Raw genomic sequence first — 17,947 nt, 5'->3', positions numbered from 1 at the left:
TGGTAGAACTGGGCACTGAAGTTGAGGAGAAATACTTACTTTCCATGCCTTTTTTATACATTTTAAAGCTTATCTTACAAATGCATACTATCAATTTTAAAAAAGGACTTTCTAACTGACTAGAATGCCACTGATGCAAATTTAACTTGCTATAGCTAGGGTATATCATCCAGATCATAGGAAGCAAATATCCTCTTTGATCACTCTTCAATTATATTTTACATGAAATGTCATATTCTTTTTTTTTTTAAAGATTTTACTTATTTGAAAGTCAGAGTTACACAGAGAGAGAAGGAAAGGCAGAGGCAGAGAGAGAGAGAGAGAGAGAGAGGTCTTCCATCTGCTAGTTCACTCCCCAACTGGCCACAACGGCTGGAGCTGTGCCTATCCAAAGCCAGGAGCCAGGAGCTTCTTCTGGGTCTCCCACGTGGTGCAGGGGCCCAAGGACTTGGGCCATCTTCCACTGCTTTCCCAGGCCTCAGCAGAGAGCTGGATCAGAAGTGGAGCATCCAGGACTTGAACCAGCACCCATATGGGATGCTGGCACTGCAGGCGGTGGCTTTACCCACTACACCACAGCACCGGCCCCTATATTCAATTCTTAGCACTGCATTTTTTGAGGGGAAGTCTCCAAAAAGAATCTTTCCAAAGGATAGAGACCAAGATCATGAGAGGCCTAGAAACTAAATATGAAGAAAACTGGAAGGAGCAATAGGGAGCAATGGAGAGGCATGGAGAGGGGAATGGAGCAGGAAAGGGTGGTGAGTATACTATTTGCCTCCAGCTCTTTTGGCTTTTAGGAGCAGTAATGTCAGAAATTTCTCATTTTAAAGTAGAAATATGAATTCTGACTGACTAAACAATTAGGTCTAATGGGTAAAGGTTAAAAGCTGTTAACAGTTACCAGAAAATTTGTGAAACCACCTAAGCAGACCATTATAGCCCAAAGCCCAGAGCATGTGAAAGCTTTTTATTGACCAATAAGGATATCTCTGCCTCTGTTGACGCTGCAGACAGCTGCTCTGGAGAAATTTCTACTCGGTCTTTCCTCTTATCAGAACGTCGCAAGATGATGACAGAATGAATGTGAACAATTCTGACAGTGTCAACCTAAAGGAAAAGCCACAAAAATGGTTACACATCTCCATTCAATTACAGAATCACATATATTACAATATCAGGTTAAAGATTCCATTTTAGATGATGACAGTTTTCTCATGGATAATGGAATGTTTCAAGTAAAAGACATCCAACCTCAACACACAGGAGTACATATAAGAAACAAAACCCACAAAGCTAATGTTTAGATCAAGGAAGTTCTTTTTGAGTGACCAATTAATAATTATTTGATTTACAACCATGTGTAAGATATTATATCACAAAAAGGAACATCAACTGTTCAAAAGTACTAATGATATGATTGAACAGCAAGTAACATATGAAATTACATATATGAAGCTGCACTACAATAATGTAGGAAATGAATGCTTTGAGAACTCAGAGGAAAGGAATCACTTAGGTTACAAAAAAAAAAGATCTAACCTAGTGTATCTAGTCCTCAATTGCTGTCTGTCTCTCTGTCTATAGCTAGATTCTTTCTACAGGTGCAACATGAGTGTATGACCTATGAAAGTAGTAAGGTATGAGTGAGGTTGAGAGACAGGTTGGGCAACTGACATAAATACAGAGCTTGAGGTACAATGGAAGAAGACTGTGATGAGAATGTACAAGGTATCAGATGATCTGCAGAATGAACTGGAAGAATGGGAATTATTTTAGATACAAGTAATGATAAAGTCCTAGACTAAGGAAACAGCTAAGAAAAAGAAAACTGATTTCAGATTCATCAAGAAAGAAGAATCTTTTGATAGCTTATGAACCATGGATGATAGAAAACAGGAAATCATCAAAGATGACTCTCAAGTTTTAAGGTTAAAATGAGGTGACCCATGGAAGGCAGATCTAAATTTAGAAAGGGGAAAGAAGGAAGATGAACTCAGTGTCAGATGAGCTGATCTGGGAAGAGAGGATGTAAAATATGGCAAAGTTTAGGAGGCAGGTGAGATTATAGCTTATGCTAAAACAGATTCTGTGGGGAGTCAAGCTTTTATTGAGTAGATAAAAAGCTGTGGAGAGAGGGAACAGAGGTCTGGGCATGAATCAAGAAGGGTGCACACCTTTAGGATGGCATAGAATCAAAGGGCCCATGGAGAAAGAGGAGGCAAAATTGGAATGATAAAATGGTTCAAGGCTTTCAGGGGGAAAGGATGGGCCTGGCATTGTCAGATGTTGAATGGATAAGGCTGAAATATTTTTTGTTTTGTTTAGCTTTGCTTTGTTTTTGTGAGGCTGAAATCTGACAAGAGGTTTTTTTTAAGATTTATTTATTTATTTGCAAGGCAGAGTTACAGAGAGGCAGAGGTGGAGAGAGACAGAGAGAGAGAGAGAGAAAGTCTTCCACCCATTAGCTCATCCCCTAAATAGCCACAATGGCCAGAGTGGAGTCAATCCGAAATCAGGGTCTCCCACATGGGTACAGGGGCTCAAGGAATTGGGCCATCTTCCACTGCTTTCCTAGGCCATAGCAGAGAGCTAGATCGGAAGTAGAGCAGCCAGGACTAGAATTGGCACCCACATGGGATGACAACACTGCAGGTGGCAGCTTTACCAACTACACCACAGCACCCCAGCCAATAAGAGGTTTTTGAAGTATTCTACAGACCTACACTGTGCAACATAGCAGCCGTTAGGCACACGTGTCTACTAAGCCCTTGGAATGTGGCAATTCTGATTTCAAATGTGCCACAAGTATGAAATAGAAACAGGAATTCAAAGACTTAACACAAACGAGAAAGAAAAAAAACAATGTAGAGTATCTCAATACTTATTAACATGGAGTATATATTAAAGTAATCCTTCATACTTTAAAAAAATACACTCTTAAAATTAATCTCAGGGGCTGACACTGTGGCATAGCAGTGCCGGCATCCAATATGGGTGCTGGTTCAAATCCCAGCTGCTCCACTTCTGATCCAGCTCTCTGCTATGGTCTGGGAAAGCAGCAGAAGATGGTCTAAGTGCTTGCACCCACATGGGAGACCCAGAAGAAGCTCCTGGCTCTTGGCCTTGGATAGGCCCAGCTCTGGCCATTGTGGCCATTTGGGGAATGAACCAGTGGATGGAAGATCTCTCTCTCTCTCACTTTTTTAATCTTTTTACTGTGGTTACTAAAAAAATTTATATACATAGTTCATATTAATACTTCAAATTATACAAGGATACATCAAAAGGTTCATGGAAAACTGAATTAAAAGATAGGTTTGGGTGCAAAACATTTGAATTCTATGCACAATGTCTTCAGAATATGCTTTCCTTGAACATTCTGAAGATACCTCATATTTCTCATTAGCAGACAAGCAAAGATTTTAACTGTTTTCTATATATAGATAAACAAAACTTTTATGTTTTCTGTAATCTGCTTACAACTTTAAGTTTTTCAAATACATAAGTAAAGAGTTGTACAAGTGATTATCTGTTAAAAAGCAGTAGTAACCCTGTATAGCATCTCAAAAGACTTTGTTTTAGCATTTTCCCCTATCCACTATGTGATCCCATTCCATGCCTCTGTGCCTCTGCAGCCACCGCCCTTTCTATCTAAAAGATAATTCCTACATCTTTTTTCCTTACCTTGTAAACTCTTTCATGTCCTTTAAATTTCTTGATAATCCTATAATTACCTTCTCTTCCATGAACAGTTATTTCTGCTAAAAGGTATATCATCTTGTGTTGTTTACTATTTATTATACATAATTTTCTCCCCTACTAGAATGTAAGTACCTTAAGGGTAAGGACTATGCTGTGTTTGTTTTTATACCCAGTAATCAGTACAGTGTCTAGCAGGCACAGAGTACACACTAAAAAAAATTAAAAGCAAAGAAGATGCATGATCTTCCAATAGAAATAATGAAAGGAAAAAGAGAAAGGGAAAACACTTTAGGGTACCAAAAGAAAGTATCTTCCAACCAAGAATGCTATACTCAAGGAATATATCCTCCAAAATTGCAAGTAAAATAAAGACATTTCAGATCCACAAAAGTGGAGAGAATTCATCACCAGCACAGAAATACTAGAGGAAGGAAGAGCAATCACTAAAAAGGGTAATTATGAACTAAAATGAAAGACAATGGTAATCCAAAAGGTAGAAGTATATAAATAAAATTAAAATGTTCCAAGGATCAAGTACAGATGGTCCCTGGCTTATGATGGTTTACCTTGTGATTTTTTGACTTTATTATAGTTGTGAAAGCAATATGCATTTGACAGAAACTATACCTTGAATTTTTAATTTTTAGCTTTTCCTGGGTGAGCAATGTACAAATATGTGACAGCAATCTGCATCTTCCAGTCAGCTATACATCATGAAGATTATCAAGTGATATTCTACAGTATAATATGTAACTAAGCATGACATTTGGTAAGTTAATGCATTTTCAACTTACAATATTTTCAGTGTATGGTAGCTTTATCAGGGTATAGACCTATTATAAATCAAGTAACATACATATTATTGGGGAAGTAGTAAACATAATCACAGATCAAGAATGCATATTGTAATATGTAGGATAACCATTAAAGGGAGAGCAATGAATGTTATAACTAATGGAGGGTCAAGACGAAATAACATACTTAATTAAACCAAAAGAAGGCAAAAAATCAATACCAAAAAAGTGGGTCTGGGGCCTGTGCTGTGGCACAGTGGGTTAAAGCCCTGGCCTAAAGTGCTGGCATCCCATGTGGGCACCGGTTCTAGTCCTGGCTGCTCCAATTCTGATCCAGCTCTCTGCTGTGGCCTGGGAAAGCAGTAGAAAATGGCCCAAGTCCTTGGGCCCCTGCACCCTCGTGGGAGACCTGGAAGAAGCTCCTGGCTCCTGGCTTCAGATTGGCGCAGCTCCGGCTGTTGCAGCTATCTGGGGAGCGAACCAGCGGATGGAAGATCTTTCTCTCTGTCTCTACCTTTCTCTGTAACTCTGTCTTTCAAATAAAATAAATCTTTAAAAATAAATAAATAAAATAAATCTTTAAAAAAAAATAAAATCCCCAAATTAAAAAAAAAAGTGGGTCAAATAGAAAGCAAAAATATGGCATTATAACCCATATCAATAAGTACATGAAGAGTAACTGGACTAAATGCTACAAACTAAAGATTATCAGACTGGATTTTTTTTTAAAAAACTGTATGTTACTAATAACAGACATAATTTAAATATTAGTATACTGAAAGGGCAGAAGTAAAAAGATAAAACAACTATTACTCTGCCAACACTAAAAAGATAAGGTCACTGAACTCAGGAAGTTTAATATCAAATTTAAATGGTATAACTGACATAAAAGTTAAGATGAGAGTATGAATTCTTGAAAATGAATATATTTTAGCAGTTGATGTCCAGGAAACACTGCAAAACAAAAAACCAAGCAAGTTCAGAGTTGCAAGGAGAAAGGTTAAACACCAAGAAACCACCCATTGGATGTAGCAATGAAGTGGCCTGAGAGGTAGAGTTTGAAGCCAGATCTCAGTGGATTTGAGAGGACAGGGAAGAAGTAACAAAAGTGGTTTATTCTTTCAAGAAATCTGATTATAAAAGGAAGTATATAACAGTGATCATAAGAAGATAGCGGATTGAGAAGTTTTTCTGGCATACTCTAACCTTTCACAGTCTAGTATAGTGCTTCTTAGGTGACAGGGAAGAAGGCAATGTGGTTGGGGTGAAGTTCATACATAATGGTAATAAGTAGATGAAGTTCTTGTCAGATAGTTTGGTGGGAGGGGAGAAAGTAATTCGTTTTTATTGTATTTTACAAAAGTATTTTATCTGTGACATATTAGAGAAAAAAATCACTGGTCCTATACCACCAGTAGGCTGAGAAGCATTATACCAGACCATAAAGGCTAGAGTATGTCAGAAAAGGCAGAATGGGAGCACAGACAGAAGAAAAGTCAAGGTATACTAAGAGAGGGGCTCAGGATAGAGACAACAGCAATGTGAGCAATGATCTCAAGGAAGATGGGAGAAGAATCAGAAAACAGGAAATGAAAGAAAGCGAGTGCTATTGATAGTTATTACACAACCTGATCAAGTAACAATAATTTGCTAATAAAAAAACCCAAATAGCTCTTATTCCTTCATCTGATTTGACTGAACCACAAAGTTAAATCATCACAGTACAGAAATCCCTCCTAAGCTGCCAAGTTCCCATCATATAAAATTTTAGCACACATACCTTTTCAGCAACTGTGCGCATTTCTGTTCCAGTACAGGCAAATTTGGAGTCACTCCTATTGGAGATAAATTAGAAAAAAACGGGACTGGGGATTTGAATATTTAAAAAGGAATTAAAGTGAAATAACAAGATTAACACTTTTTGCAATGGAACCTTAGCAGATGAGGGCATGGGAACTAGTACTAAAGCTGTACTCAGACATTTGTGGAAAGTATTGTAGGCTACATGCACAAGTTATTAAAGGCAAAGCCAAATTTTTGGAATTTTAGGTATTAAGGATGTAAGTTTGAGAAGTATACTATGGTATACGTTGAAGTTTAAATAGTCACCCAAAGGTTTAACTATGCCAAGCATTTAAGCTACTGGGGATTTGTGAGATCTGGGGAGGCAAAAAGTCAGTGACAATTTGCATGGAGGAATGGATGAACACAAAGGCAATTGCTGGTATCTCACTGACATTTTATGGGAGAAGACTTAAAATATATCAAGCAAGAAAATGAAAAATAATAAACAAATGTAAACTCTGTTACAATATACTCCCTTTATTTATGTCCAGAAAGAGGTTTCCCTAGCCATATTTCTCACCTAGGAGCATATGTACACAGATAGACACACACACAATCTGAAGTGAAAATTCTTCTATAAGAAAGGGTTGACGTGAAAGTCAAAATGTATCATTGAGGGAGCTTTGGAGTCATAATGGTTACTTAAGATACAATGCATAATATTTGTTACATTTTTCAGTTAACAATCATAAGAAATGCATAAAGAAATATAGTCTTACCTTGTGTCATCATTCAACTAGAGTGGAAAAGAGTAGAAAACATTATTGATCACATTACACTTATGTCATGTACAGGGCACAATTACATGAAAAGTAGGCATGTGTTCGCGCACAGTAGCATTGTAGACTGGAGACTGGAAACAGCTACACTGCATTTCCTCATCCTCTTTCTTCCCTCTGCACCATTTCAAGTAGTGGAAACTTTGGCTTCATTTGAAACCCCCGCGGTTTGTAAGGTTGTTGGAATCGGTTAATATGCTTTATGCATACCTGTGCTTCCCTCGAGGGAAGAGCAGAGGGGAAGCAAGGGGCTCTAGCCGCGGTTTCCTGCTTCCTAATACCCTTATGACCTTACTATACTAGCATGTCTTTTTGGTCTGACTTGCAGTTTTTGCCAGTGGGGTAAATAGCCCCAAATCTAAAGAAAAGCCGCAGGCTAAAGAGAGCTTATGCAGATTGCTGGGGGCTTGAGACAGAGCCTCTAAACGTTGTGCAAGAATCTAAGTCAGGGGTGCCTATGGACTCCATGGTCCTGGTGCTGCCGGCCCCCACCCCGGGACCACACTGGGGCGATTCAATAGGGTCCCAGCCAGGCGGAGTGACCTACTCACCTCCCCTATGCACAGCCCCATCACCTCTTCCTTCTCTGTGCTCAGAGCATGGTTGAGACAAACTAGGAAAGCGTCAGACTCGAGGTGAACCGCCTGCACCGCCTGCACCACCTGCACCGCCATCTTGGTCAAACCCTGTTCACGTCCGCCTCGGGCCCCTCCAGCCTGACCAACCGGGTGCTCCGGTGCGGCCTCCCCCGCGCTCTCCGCTCCGCGCTCCGCCCTTGTCTAGCCTTCAGCGAGCGCGAGTTCTTCGGGGGCGGGGCTTGGGCATGCAGGGCGGGGGTGGGTGGGTTACGGGGGCGGGGCGGGGCCCAGGGCCGATGCGCGGGGGCGGGGCCCACCCAGCAGCACCTGGGAAACACCGGTTGGGGCAGGCGTGGCCGTCAGGACGGAGGGCGGTGGCCAGTTGGGGTCGAGGCGACAGACCGAGCGACGGGGGTGGTAGGGAGGGGGCGCTCTCGAGCCACGGGCGGACGTTCGGTCTTGTGAGCGGCGCCCAGGCGCCTCTTGAGCGCCGGCGCCCATTTTCTCCGTCCGCTAAGGAGAGCCATGCGCGGCCTACATGCTTCAGGGACAGCCCTTTGAGGCGACATCGCCACGGACGCCAGCCTCTTGAGCCAGGGAGACTGTTTTTTCAAAGTCGGTCCTAAACAGTTAAGGTTTTATTTTCTTTTCCTTTATTTCCAAGTCGCAGTCTTTGAATCTTGTACAACTCTCCCTGGACCACTTCCGGTTGCCGGCGATCGCCTGTAACTTCGGTTCCAGTGACCTCGGCCCGGGATGCCCCCCGGCTGGCCCCTGGCTCACGTCGCGATCCCGGCTTGAGTGGCCTGGGGTGGGGGACCTGGAAATTGTAGCCTAGCTGTTGTTGAAGCGGAGTAATTAGCCCAAGAAACATTATATTCATGTGAGTAACCTTTTGCAGAAACAGTGCTATACTGTATCTGAAAAAGTATCACTCTTAAGCTTGGCTTCTGCTACTTTCAACAAAGGCCTTTATCTACTTACTTGATACAGGAAAAGGGGAATTGGGGGACCTCAGTTGTATTCAGTTTGTATCCAGAATACAACTTTCCTCAGCATTCCTTGTCTTGATGATATGGTGAAATTATATGTTAAAAAAAAGTTTTATTTGAAGTATGGCAAACTTGTCCTGGGGCAAAACTTAAGATCTTTCACCGCACAACTTGACGAATTACATGAGGAATTTTGGCGCGATTCTAAACCAAAGAAAACTATGACTATATGTCATGCTGCTGCCACAGCCCATCCGCATTTATGTTTGTTGATTTGTTTTTCTATTCCCTATGTAGTTTTGAAGCCAGTACTGGAAAGGGAACATTCCCAAGGTGTTAGTTGAAGAAGCGTTGATGCTTTGCACTTTTCTCCCAAGTCAGTTCCAACCCATCTAGCCACAAATACTGCTCCCATCCAGGGGGACTATCTGTAATGTATCTGCCAGCCACCTCCAGATTTACCTAATGCTTAATATGGCACGTATTTCCATGATTACTTTTGATAATGATGAAAGCTGCAAAATTTTCAAGGGTGCAGTTATATTGTACCCATCAAAAATTTTATCTGAAGTATTGCTCTTAAGTCATATATCATTTCCACTTTCTATTCCTTGGCTAGTCTGCTCTGCCCTGATGGGGCAAGAATGTCTGTTCTTGTTATTGTGTTTGGTGATAGGATATCTTTCAATTTAAAAAGAGCCTTCAGACATGCTTAAGGTTAAAAACACCTTTTCTTTCTTTTTGGTTTTAGGCTCATTTCAAAATTACATTCACTATTTTAGTGCAGATGGATGCCTTTTATAGCTGAAAACATTCAATTGTAATAGAAGAAAACTATTTTAAAAGTATTTCATTTGAAAGTGAAAAAACAAAGTGAATAGACAGACAGAAATCTTCCATCCATGCTTCACATCCCAAATGACCTGGCGGGGCCAGGCTGATGCCAGGAGCAGGAAACTGAATCTGGGTCTCACACATGGGTGACAAGAACTGAAGTGTTTGAGCCAACACCTGCTTCCTCCCAGTGTGCACATTAACAAGAAGCTGCATTGGAAATAGACCTGTAACCAGGCATTCTGATATGGCATGCTGGAGTCCTAGGTGGTGGCTTAACTGCAGCACCAAATAGTCATCCCAGAAAAACTATTAACATGTAAAGGAAGCTTATAATGTGCTAGACATTCTACTAAGCACTTATATGCCTAGTGTATATAAATTGCCCAAAATAAAATCAGGGTTTTCAACTTCCCAGCTGTGTGACCTTGGACAAGTTACCTAACTTCTGTATGCCTTACTGTCTTTCCTTTATGTGGGGATAATAATTGTGCCCACATCATATTACCCTATGAAGGTTATGAAAATTAAAGGAGTCAATATATGTAATTTAATTCTCATTTTATACATTAGCACACTGAGGTGGAGAGAGATTAACTTGTCCAAGATTAAAAGATAGTAAGTGACAGAATCAGGATTTATTTATAGGCCAGGCTGATGCCAAAGCCTGTGTTCTTGGTAATTTCACCCTTTATAATGGGATGAGATTATTAATTGGCTTCAAATAAGTGCATTCAGTTAAGTAGTGTTTAAAAACTGTTCAAACACCTGGAAATCAAAGCAAATCATAGTTTGTTTTTTAAAGACAAAATAATTCCTTCTTCATAGTAAAAAGAAATGTTTTTTCTTAAATTGCTACCCAAGGAAGCACTTCTGTGTTATTTATCATCAATTTACAACCTAAATTACAAAATACCAAATAACAGTAAGTCTAGGCCAGTGTGGTCTGGCCATGGTATCAGTGTGACTCCCACAGAACAATGTCTTTTAACTGGATGATAATGCTATAGTTATCTAATCACTTTTTGGAATCCATTTGTATTTGCAGCTGTTAACATTCCATCACTTGCACAAGTTCATAGTCCATGTATTGGATTGCATTTTGCGCCTAAGTTTATACTGAGGTTTTAAGAAGTCCATCTTAGTTCAAGGAGTCCTGAACTTGTAAATAAGTGTTATGTGCCAAAAAAATGTTCTGTAGTCAAATAAATTTGGGAAACATTAAACATCATAAAGTTTCTTTATGGCATAACTTGCCAGAGTTCTTACAACCCAAATGTGCTTTAATGACTCTCTGAGATTCCCAAACTTATTTGACCAAATAAAATGTTGAGAGCAAGTTTTCTAAGAATCCCATTTAGGGAAATGGTGTTCCATTCAGAGAAAGTGTGATTTTTATAGGCTAATGATCTAAATCCTTCTCACTCAGCTTTTGCATTTTTCTACTGAGGATGTTGATAGTTCATGCTTTTATGATGGCTTCTCTGGATCTTCCTGCACTCTGAATGGGGCACACACAAGTCAGGATAATGTGCTGAGGGTTGTTCACATGCTCATCCTGATGAGAATATATTTTTTAAGATGTATTTATTTGAAAGAATTACAGAGAGCGAGGGAGAGACAGAGAGAGATCTATGTGCCCATATGGGATGCTGGAATTGCAGGCAGTGGCTTAACACAACAACGGCCTCAGTTTCTACTTTGTAAAATAGTAGTTGGTCACAGTTAATATCTTGTGTTTAAAATCTAGGCTTTAATATATTTTATTTTGTCATTACTCTTTACTGGGTTTTTGTTTATCTCTCCTTTCCAAAGCTTTGGAGAGAGAGAGAGGCAGAACTGCTAAATGGGGAAAAATGAGTGAAAAAAATACGTAATAGAGTAGCAACAAGATTATGCCTAGACAATTAATCTCTACCAATGGTTAATCATAACTGCCACTCTGGCCTTCCTTCATTTCCCTCCCTACCCACCATACATATATTCACCTTCTCACAGAAACATTGTATGAGACTAAGAACTATATCACTATTGCTGTTGAACAGCATACCATATGTATTTGGGAGGAGAAAGGACCTATGAAAAGAGCAAATTAAAATGTGCAAATTGATTTATAATTAGGATATAAATCTTTACTTTAGCTTAAACATAAATGTTACAGTAGCAACATTTTTTGGAAGGCTCTGGACTGTTCAGTAATAGTATTAAGACAGGTATAGAGGCCTGGGGAGGCATTCTAGGCATTTTAAGCAATGGAACTAGAATATTAGCCTGGTATTTAGGGGAAAATGTATTTCAAATACAATGGTAGTGGTGGTGCTTGCTGGAATTAGAGATGATGTACACAGTGAGTCTGCAGGTTCAGGAGAGGTGATATTGACTTGGTTTAGGTCAATTTGTTAACTTTTTCCTGGTCTGCATTGTGGTAGGAAAGGTAGAAAGAAAAGAAAATGGTGCTATTGAATCCAGAGAGGTTTTTTTGCCCCTCTGCCTTGGAAAATTCAAATTGAAACCTATGCCTTTATGGAGAAAAAGACTTCTGTAACATCCTGCAGGATCATTAAAATGAAACAAGAACCTGGATGGATGACTATCATTTGCTGTCACTCATCTTCAAATTACCATGGCCCCTACAGGCTCATAGCTTAGCAATTCCATGAGACTACCTTAAATATTTTTCCCTACATGGAAATTGCCTTCAGGAAATGGCCAGCCGCTGTAAGTAACCTGCCTTAGTTAACTTATAAATAGGTCCTTTGCCCTTAAAACAAACTTTTTATTTCAAGTTAGAAAGCCAGCAATATTATTTGACCTTCAAAATGTTACCTTTTAAAATGGAAAGTGCTCAGAAGGGGCTTTTACCTGGGGAATGTATGGCATGCACATTCTATGGCCACTTACTGCTTTGTGAATTCACTGCCCAGCCTCCTGTAGGGCCTGTCCCGCATTTCCACTGAACTCCTCACCTATCCAAATTCTTGAATGCTTTCAGTTAAAAGTTAGCATTACCCGAAATCTCTACCTCAGTGTCCCTTCAGTTGTCTTGCAGGAAACTTCAGATGCCTTTGATTTTGTTTAGTGTACAGACATGTATGAAGTTTGATTCTGGTTGGTGGTCAATAGTCCCAGGTCCCCTTACTCACTGCTGAGTGCATTCAAACCCAAAAAGTCACACCTGTGTCCTGTGCGCGGGTGCTGCAGGCTTAGGTGGAGAAAAGCAGGGCTAGAATTGGAACCCAAAGCCCAGAATGGCAGGAGAGGATGTGGGGGCTCCACCCGATCACCTCTGGGTTCACCAAGAGGGTATCTACCGCGACGAATACCAGCGCACGTGGGTGGCCGTCGTGGAAGAGGTAACTTTACATTTTGCCTATTTGATTTTTGTTTCATGCAACTTGGTTTCTATCCAGTCTCGATATTCTGAAGTCTTTGGCTTTATTTTTGATCATTCCTTTCCATTAGGAGACGAGTTTCCTAAGGGCGCGAGTCCAGCAAGTTCAGGTTCCCTTAGGTGACGCAGCTAGGCCAAGTCACCTTCTTACCTCCCAGCTACCTCTCATGTGGCAACTCTACCCAGAGGAGCGCTACATGGACAACAACTCTCGCTTGTGGCAGATACAGCATCATTTAATGGTAACATGTTGCTTTATCATTTTCCATTTATTTTGGGACTCCTTTATAGCACAGTACTCTATTAAACTTGTCTTTTTCTGACAGGTCAGGGGAGTACAGGAGCTGTTGCTTAAGCTTTTGCCTGATGATTAACCTGGTAAGTATTTCTACTGCTTCTCATTTCCCACATTGTTTTCACTCTATTCAGTTGTGGTGATTTTAACGATTTTTTTTTTCCAGGTGCTGGGATTCTAGGAAGATATGCTCCTTTGTTCTGTTCAGTATATGGCAATCACTTCATCCACTACTGCAGTGCACCCACCCTTGTGCCTGGCGGGAGGGAGTGGGTTGAAAAACTGCTCACAAAACAAGTTTAGGAAGGGTCATGAAGACTACTGCAAGTGAAACTGCAGAGAGGGTTACACAGGCAGAAAGTGAGTCAACAAAAGCATTTAGTCAGGATACTTAACTTGAAATTGACTCCTTTGGAGATTGCCATAGAACCTTTAATGGACATCAGCGGCTGGAACTGGGATCTGATGAGTCCCACAAAAGTCAGCACCTGCTACAGAACAGATGCCCTGATCACCAAGGACTTGGTCTGATTTAGAGAGAAGAGAGCAGCTCCTAGCAGCATCAACATCTATTTGTCGCTTATTTGCCCTGCAACAATTCACCTGCCTTTCCTTCTCCCATCCTGTAAATATCCTAGATTTTCCTCCAGTGTTTCCCATCCCAGTACTGACCTAATTTGGATCTACTGCGAATTTAGGAGGCTTGGGGGGGGGGGCATTATTTTTATTGGTGAAATTAGCACAAAGGCTGCTAGGCCTTTATTTGTGAAATTTTGCCTTCAAATTATTAGAGCTACTGATCAAAATAGTGGGCACTTAAATTCATTCTGTGGTTACAGATATTTTAAACAAGCTGATTTCTATAAAAGCTCAAAGCACTTTTTAGCAGCTTAACTGCCACCTTTTTCAGGAAGTAATAGCACCAAATACTGCTGATTCCTAGGGAAGCACTGGCTACTCTAGCCCGACATTGATTTATAATATTCAAGACAAGTTCTCTGAATTCAAGGTCTTTTTCCATGTAAAGCTCTTTTCCAAACCTAATGAAATGGATATTATAAAAATACAGTTGATTCACCCTATGAAGGGAAAGAGTATTAGTGTAATTGTTTTCCAGCAATTGTAAGGGCATACAGCTGGTCTAACAAGAAAATTCCATGGAGAGGGGCTTTTAAAATCTTGATGGAAAACAAAATAAAAATCATTTTTCTTGTTTTAGTTTTCTGGATATGCCGCGAAAGGATCCGTGCCAGAAACAAGCCTGTGAAATACAGAAATGTTTACAAGGTAGTATGTAGAATATTTTTAAATCTGTGAACTAATTGGAAAGACTATTCTTTTATCAGCAACATTTATTAACTTTTCTCGGATTTTAACATTTCTGTAATTAACTTATCCTAAAAATTTTCTACACTGTATTACCAAAGGTGCAAAAATAAAACGTATGTGACCTAATCTCAATCCTGGTTGTACATTAGAATTACCCAGAAATTAAATCAGACTTCCTGGGACTAGGTTCCAGGTAGGAATCATTCTAGCTAGCATAGCCAGAGTGAGCTGAGCAATCTGGTAGAATGGACTTTGAAAATACAATTGGAGTTCAGGCTGCCAAAGTCAGCAACTAACTCTTAAAAGCAGAAGTAAATTTCAAATAAAGCATATTTGATGTGATTTGTCCATTTGGCTTTAAATCAAATGGTAAGTTTGGCCAAATCTTAAAGGGTTTTTTTTTAATCAGCAAATAATCATTGCCAGAGAGTAAATGGAAAAGCCTACATGCTGTCTGAATTTGAAAATTGGCTTTTTCCATTATGAAAGTAATAGATGGAAATGGATTGATCATGAGAGTTTTCCTTACATTTTAATATTGGGGAAAAAATCATCAAAGTTCCCCCAAGATCCAGCACCAAAGAAAACCCTTGCTTATTTCTTTTAACATTCATTTTTGGATTTTTATGACTCAAGCAATATTTTATAAATTCTTTTATAATCTAAATGTTAATTTATAACTTTAATGCTACTCTTCTTCCTTCAACCTTAAAAATAAGTGAAATGTATTTTTTAATATTTTCTATCCCAAATTTCTATAGCTGAGGGAAAAAAATCAAGTTAAAAAAAGCTGGTTACACCCCCCTGGTAGAGTGTAGGAGGGATGACAAGCACCACTGTAAGGGCTTGGCTGACACCCATTTTATGGATAAGGGCAGAGAAACCAAACTTCTGTAACTCGTCCAGGGTCAAAAAACTAGTAAGGGTTACAAGGTGAATTTAAACACAACTTGATCTGATCCCAAACCTGAACTCTTAGCCATGTTGCTATACTCCTTCTAGTCAGATTTGTCTTTCTATAATTCCCATGCACACTGTTTGGTCTTGGGGTACTCAGACCAATTGCATCTGACTTAGAACCTTTAGGTCAACTCCTCCTTAACTTACATTTTATGTATAGTCAGAATCTATAAATGTTTTACTTGTAAAGGGTCAAACAGGTACTATTTCAGGTATTGGAGATCATAAGATCTTTTTTGTATACTCTGTATTTACAACCTTTTAAAAATCCAAAAGCCATGCTTAGCTCCCATCTGTTAAAAGAAAAATAAAGTTGAACTTGACCCTCAGGCTGGACTTGGAGATATCCTGTTTCTTTCAGTGAAAAGCAAATGAGAAGCACTGATCTAAACTTTCCTGTACCTTCCTCCTATAAGATCATGACTAGGGTCTGCCTGTCTGTTTTTTCAGCCAACAACTACGTGGAATCAAAGTGTCAGGCTGTCATTCAAGAACTGCGTAAGTGTTGTGCTCAGTATCCCAAGGGAAGATCTGTGGTCTGTACAGGATTTGAAAAAGAAGAGGAAGAAAACCTGACACGGAAGTCTACAGCAAAGTAAATTTCTACTGAGAAGTTAAACGCTGCTTCATGTTTCCAGCAAGCGAGTTTTATTTATCCTCCTTCCTTGAGGCCAGGTAGCAGCAAACAGCAAATGAAAAAGTCAACTCTAAGAGAATATGCTGTCTATGCAGCACAGACAGAAAAATGTATTAAGACAGCTATGTAGAGTGTAATAAAACTAAGCTGCTAAGATAACCCTGTGTAAGTGAAAATTTTATTTTGGTATTAAATGTATTTTAAGATGATTTGATATAGTTATTTGTGAATTCTCTTTAGCATTTGAATTCAGACTGATATAATTCATAAAATGTGATATGAGGCTTCTTATGTGAAAGGACTCATCCCTCCAGTATCACAAATCCTGACACCATTCATTGATTTCATGCTAAATTTATTCAGATTCATTTAACCCAACTCAATACCTGATGTTCTTCCAATAATGCAAAGTGTCTTTCCAGATGCGAGTAAGAGCCTGCCTTCTGCTTTTACACCCCTACCACAATGTCTAGCCAGGGGGAGGTGCCTAATATTTGTTCAGTCAGTGGTAGGCGTAGAAATGATTTTTTTGAAGATTTATTTATTTGAAAGGCAGAGTTATAGAGGCAGAGAGAGAGTTCTTTCATCCTCTGGTTCACTCCCCAAATGGCCACAATGGCTGGAGCTTGGCTGATCTGAAGCCAGGAGCCTGGAGCTTCCTCCATGACTCCCATGTGGGTGCAGGGGCCCAAGGACTTGGGCCATCTTCCACTGCTTTCCCAGGCCACAGCAGAGAGCTGGATCAGAAGTGGAGCAGCCAGGACTCAAACCTGTGCCCATATGGGATGCTGGCACTGCAGGAAGTGGCTTGACCCACTATGCCACAGTGTCAGCCCCTAGAAATGATTCTTGCAATGTCTAATGATCCAATTTATCATGAAGGAACTGAAGATTTTCATTGTATGGCAGTGACAGAATCAAAAGTCTTACGTGGCTTATTGGTTCTTGATATCTCATAATAAAAGCCTTTTAGAGTAGATCCAGGCAGGTGTCCCCTCAAGCTTTCCTCAGATGCCCCAACAAAGAAAGAGATGACTTTGTAATAATGAGATCAAATTCTGAAAGCTCCCTGATGTTCAAATTTGATTACTATTTGAAGCCAACTGTTACCTTTTAAGCAGCATTCCCCAAAGTGTCTGTAATAGGGAAAAAAGCCTGTGGTCAGATGTTTGAGGAATGCCAGTTTCCTTTCCTGTCAGACTTCTGAGTTTTTCATACAATGTGAATTATGAGTCTTCTGAAAGAACTGTCATATGCAGTCCTTGCCAAAATGAATCCTGTTTTGCAGACAGCATCTCTTCAAGCGATTGTTTTCCAGAAAGACTTGGGGAAATGCTACCTTAGAGACAGACATTTGGTCCACAAAGCCATGAACTCTTAATAGTAAAACAATTTAATAAAACATTTTTGCAAGTACAATGTGTATACTATCAAGCTAAATTACACTTATCAATTGATACTGACACTACAAGATCAAATAGGCTGCTTTTCTGTTTTATAAAAATTATTTTAACTGTTAACAATTTAAGTTTCACACTGTTTTAATTGTCTTTCCTAATGTTTAGCACTCTATTTAATTTTGAAAGATTCAAATCAATTGTTCTTTCCTTTAAAACTGTCCTGATTTAGTTTGTGTCAACACATCTACTGGAAGAACATCAATTTAAATCTTCTTCTCTTTACCTATTTTTATGACATACCGAAAAACAGAACCATCAGAGAGGGCTTAACATTTACTGAGTACTTTTTGCATGTTTAGGGACCAAGATTAGCACTAAATCTCAGGCTTCAGGGAACCATTTAGGAAG

At 39.6% G+C, this 17,947-nt stretch overlaps 3 protein-coding genes across 10 annotated transcripts in view; 2 read left to right on the top strand and 1 right to left on the bottom strand.

The window, feature by feature from the left end:
- The window catches only part of BRCC3 (BRCA1/BRCA2-containing complex subunit 3), a 43,823-nt gene extending 35,929 nt beyond the window's left edge, over positions 1–7,894 (bottom strand). Inside the window, exons 1-4 of one of the 2 annotated variants that reach the window (XM_070066866.1) lie at positions 7,675–7,894; positions 7,064–7,080; positions 6,280–6,334; positions 997–1,110 (exon numbers count right to left, since the gene is read on the bottom strand). In XM_070066866.1, the coding sequence (XP_069922967.1) occupies positions 997–1,110; positions 6,280–6,334; positions 7,064–7,080; positions 7,675–7,797 (309 nt within the window). In that variant the 5' untranslated portion in view covers positions 7,798–7,894. Of the gene's footprint in view, positions 1–990; positions 1,111–6,279; positions 6,335–7,063; positions 7,081–7,674 lie in introns of both variants that reach the window. The other variant, XM_002722205.5, reaches the window with a different exon arrangement.
- Positions 7,895–8,197: 303 nt separating this feature from the next.
- On the top strand, positions 8,198–16,348 carry CMC4 (C-X9-C motif containing 4). 4 transcript variants are annotated; one of them, XM_070066870.1, is made up of 3 exons: positions 8,198–8,330; positions 14,433–14,500; positions 15,953–16,348. In XM_070066870.1, exons 2-3 carry the CDS (start codon positions 14,443–14,445, stop codon positions 16,099–16,101), a joined length of 207 nt encoding a protein of 68 aa, XP_069922971.1. In that variant the 5' UTR covers positions 8,198–8,330; positions 14,433–14,442; the 3' UTR covers positions 16,102–16,348. The 4 variants fall into 4 exon arrangements, with proteins under 4 accessions (XP_069922971.1, XP_069922969.1, XP_069922970.1 ...); XM_070066868.1 differs by lacking the exon at positions 8,198–8,330 and adding an exon at positions 8,448–8,584; XM_070066869.1 differs by lacking the exon at positions 8,198–8,330 and adding an exon at positions 13,439–13,573.
- On the top strand, positions 8,203–14,469 carry MTCP1 (mature T cell proliferation 1). 4 transcript variants are annotated; one of them, XR_011385503.1, is made up of 6 exons: positions 8,447–8,584; positions 12,729–12,880; positions 12,990–13,160; positions 13,245–13,296; positions 13,380–13,838; positions 14,433–14,469. XR_011385503.1 is itself a non-coding variant. In XM_002722206.5 (5 exons), exons 2-4 carry the CDS (start codon positions 12,776–12,778, stop codon positions 13,290–13,292), a joined length of 324 nt encoding a protein of 107 aa, XP_002722252.1. In that variant the 5' UTR covers positions 8,203–8,330; positions 12,729–12,775; the 3' UTR covers positions 13,293–13,296; positions 13,380–13,518. The 4 variants fall into 4 exon arrangements, 3 of the variants coding, with proteins under 3 accessions (XP_002722252.1, XP_069922968.1, XP_051691988.1); XM_002722206.5 differs by lacking the exons at positions 8,447–8,584; positions 14,433–14,469 and adding an exon at positions 8,203–8,330 and having other exon boundaries at positions 13,380–13,518; XM_070066867.1 differs by lacking the exon at positions 13,380–13,838 and having other exon boundaries at positions 8,583–12,880.
- Positions 16,349–17,947: the final 1,599 nt, after the last annotated feature.

This window comes from Oryctolagus cuniculus, chromosome X, assembly GCF_964237555.1.
Source record: "Oryctolagus cuniculus chromosome X, mOryCun1.1, whole genome shotgun sequence".
Classification (NCBI taxonomy): domain Eukaryota; kingdom Metazoa; phylum Chordata; class Mammalia; order Lagomorpha; family Leporidae; genus Oryctolagus; species Oryctolagus cuniculus.
Note: the sequence above shows the minus strand (reverse complement) of the source record. Positions and strands in the feature narration are given on the sequence as shown.

What these genes read in the sequence shown, in the direction of transcription:
- CMC4 (XM_070066870.1), top strand. Translation starts at nt 14,443, where the DNA reads ATGCCGCGAAAGGATCCGTGCCAGAAACAAGCCTGTGAAATACAGAAA. An exon ending in AATACAGAAATGTTTACAAG is followed by an intron (nt 14,501 to 15,952) that starts GTAGTATGTAGA and finishes CTGTTTTTTCAG; the next exon opens with CCAACAACTACGTGGAATCA.
- MTCP1 (XM_070066867.1), top strand. Translation starts at nt 12,776, where the DNA reads ATGGCAGGAGAGGATGTGGGGGCTCCACCCGATCACCTCTGGGTTCAC. An exon ending in GGGTGGCCGTCGTGGAAGAG is followed by an intron (nt 12,881 to 12,989) that starts GTAACTTTACAT and finishes CCTTTCCATTAG; the next exon opens with GAGACGAGTTTCCTAAGGGC. An exon ending in AGATACAGCATCATTTAATG is followed by an intron (nt 13,161 to 13,244) that starts GTAACATGTTGC and finishes TTTTTCTGACAG; the next exon opens with GTCAGGGGAGTACAGGAGCT.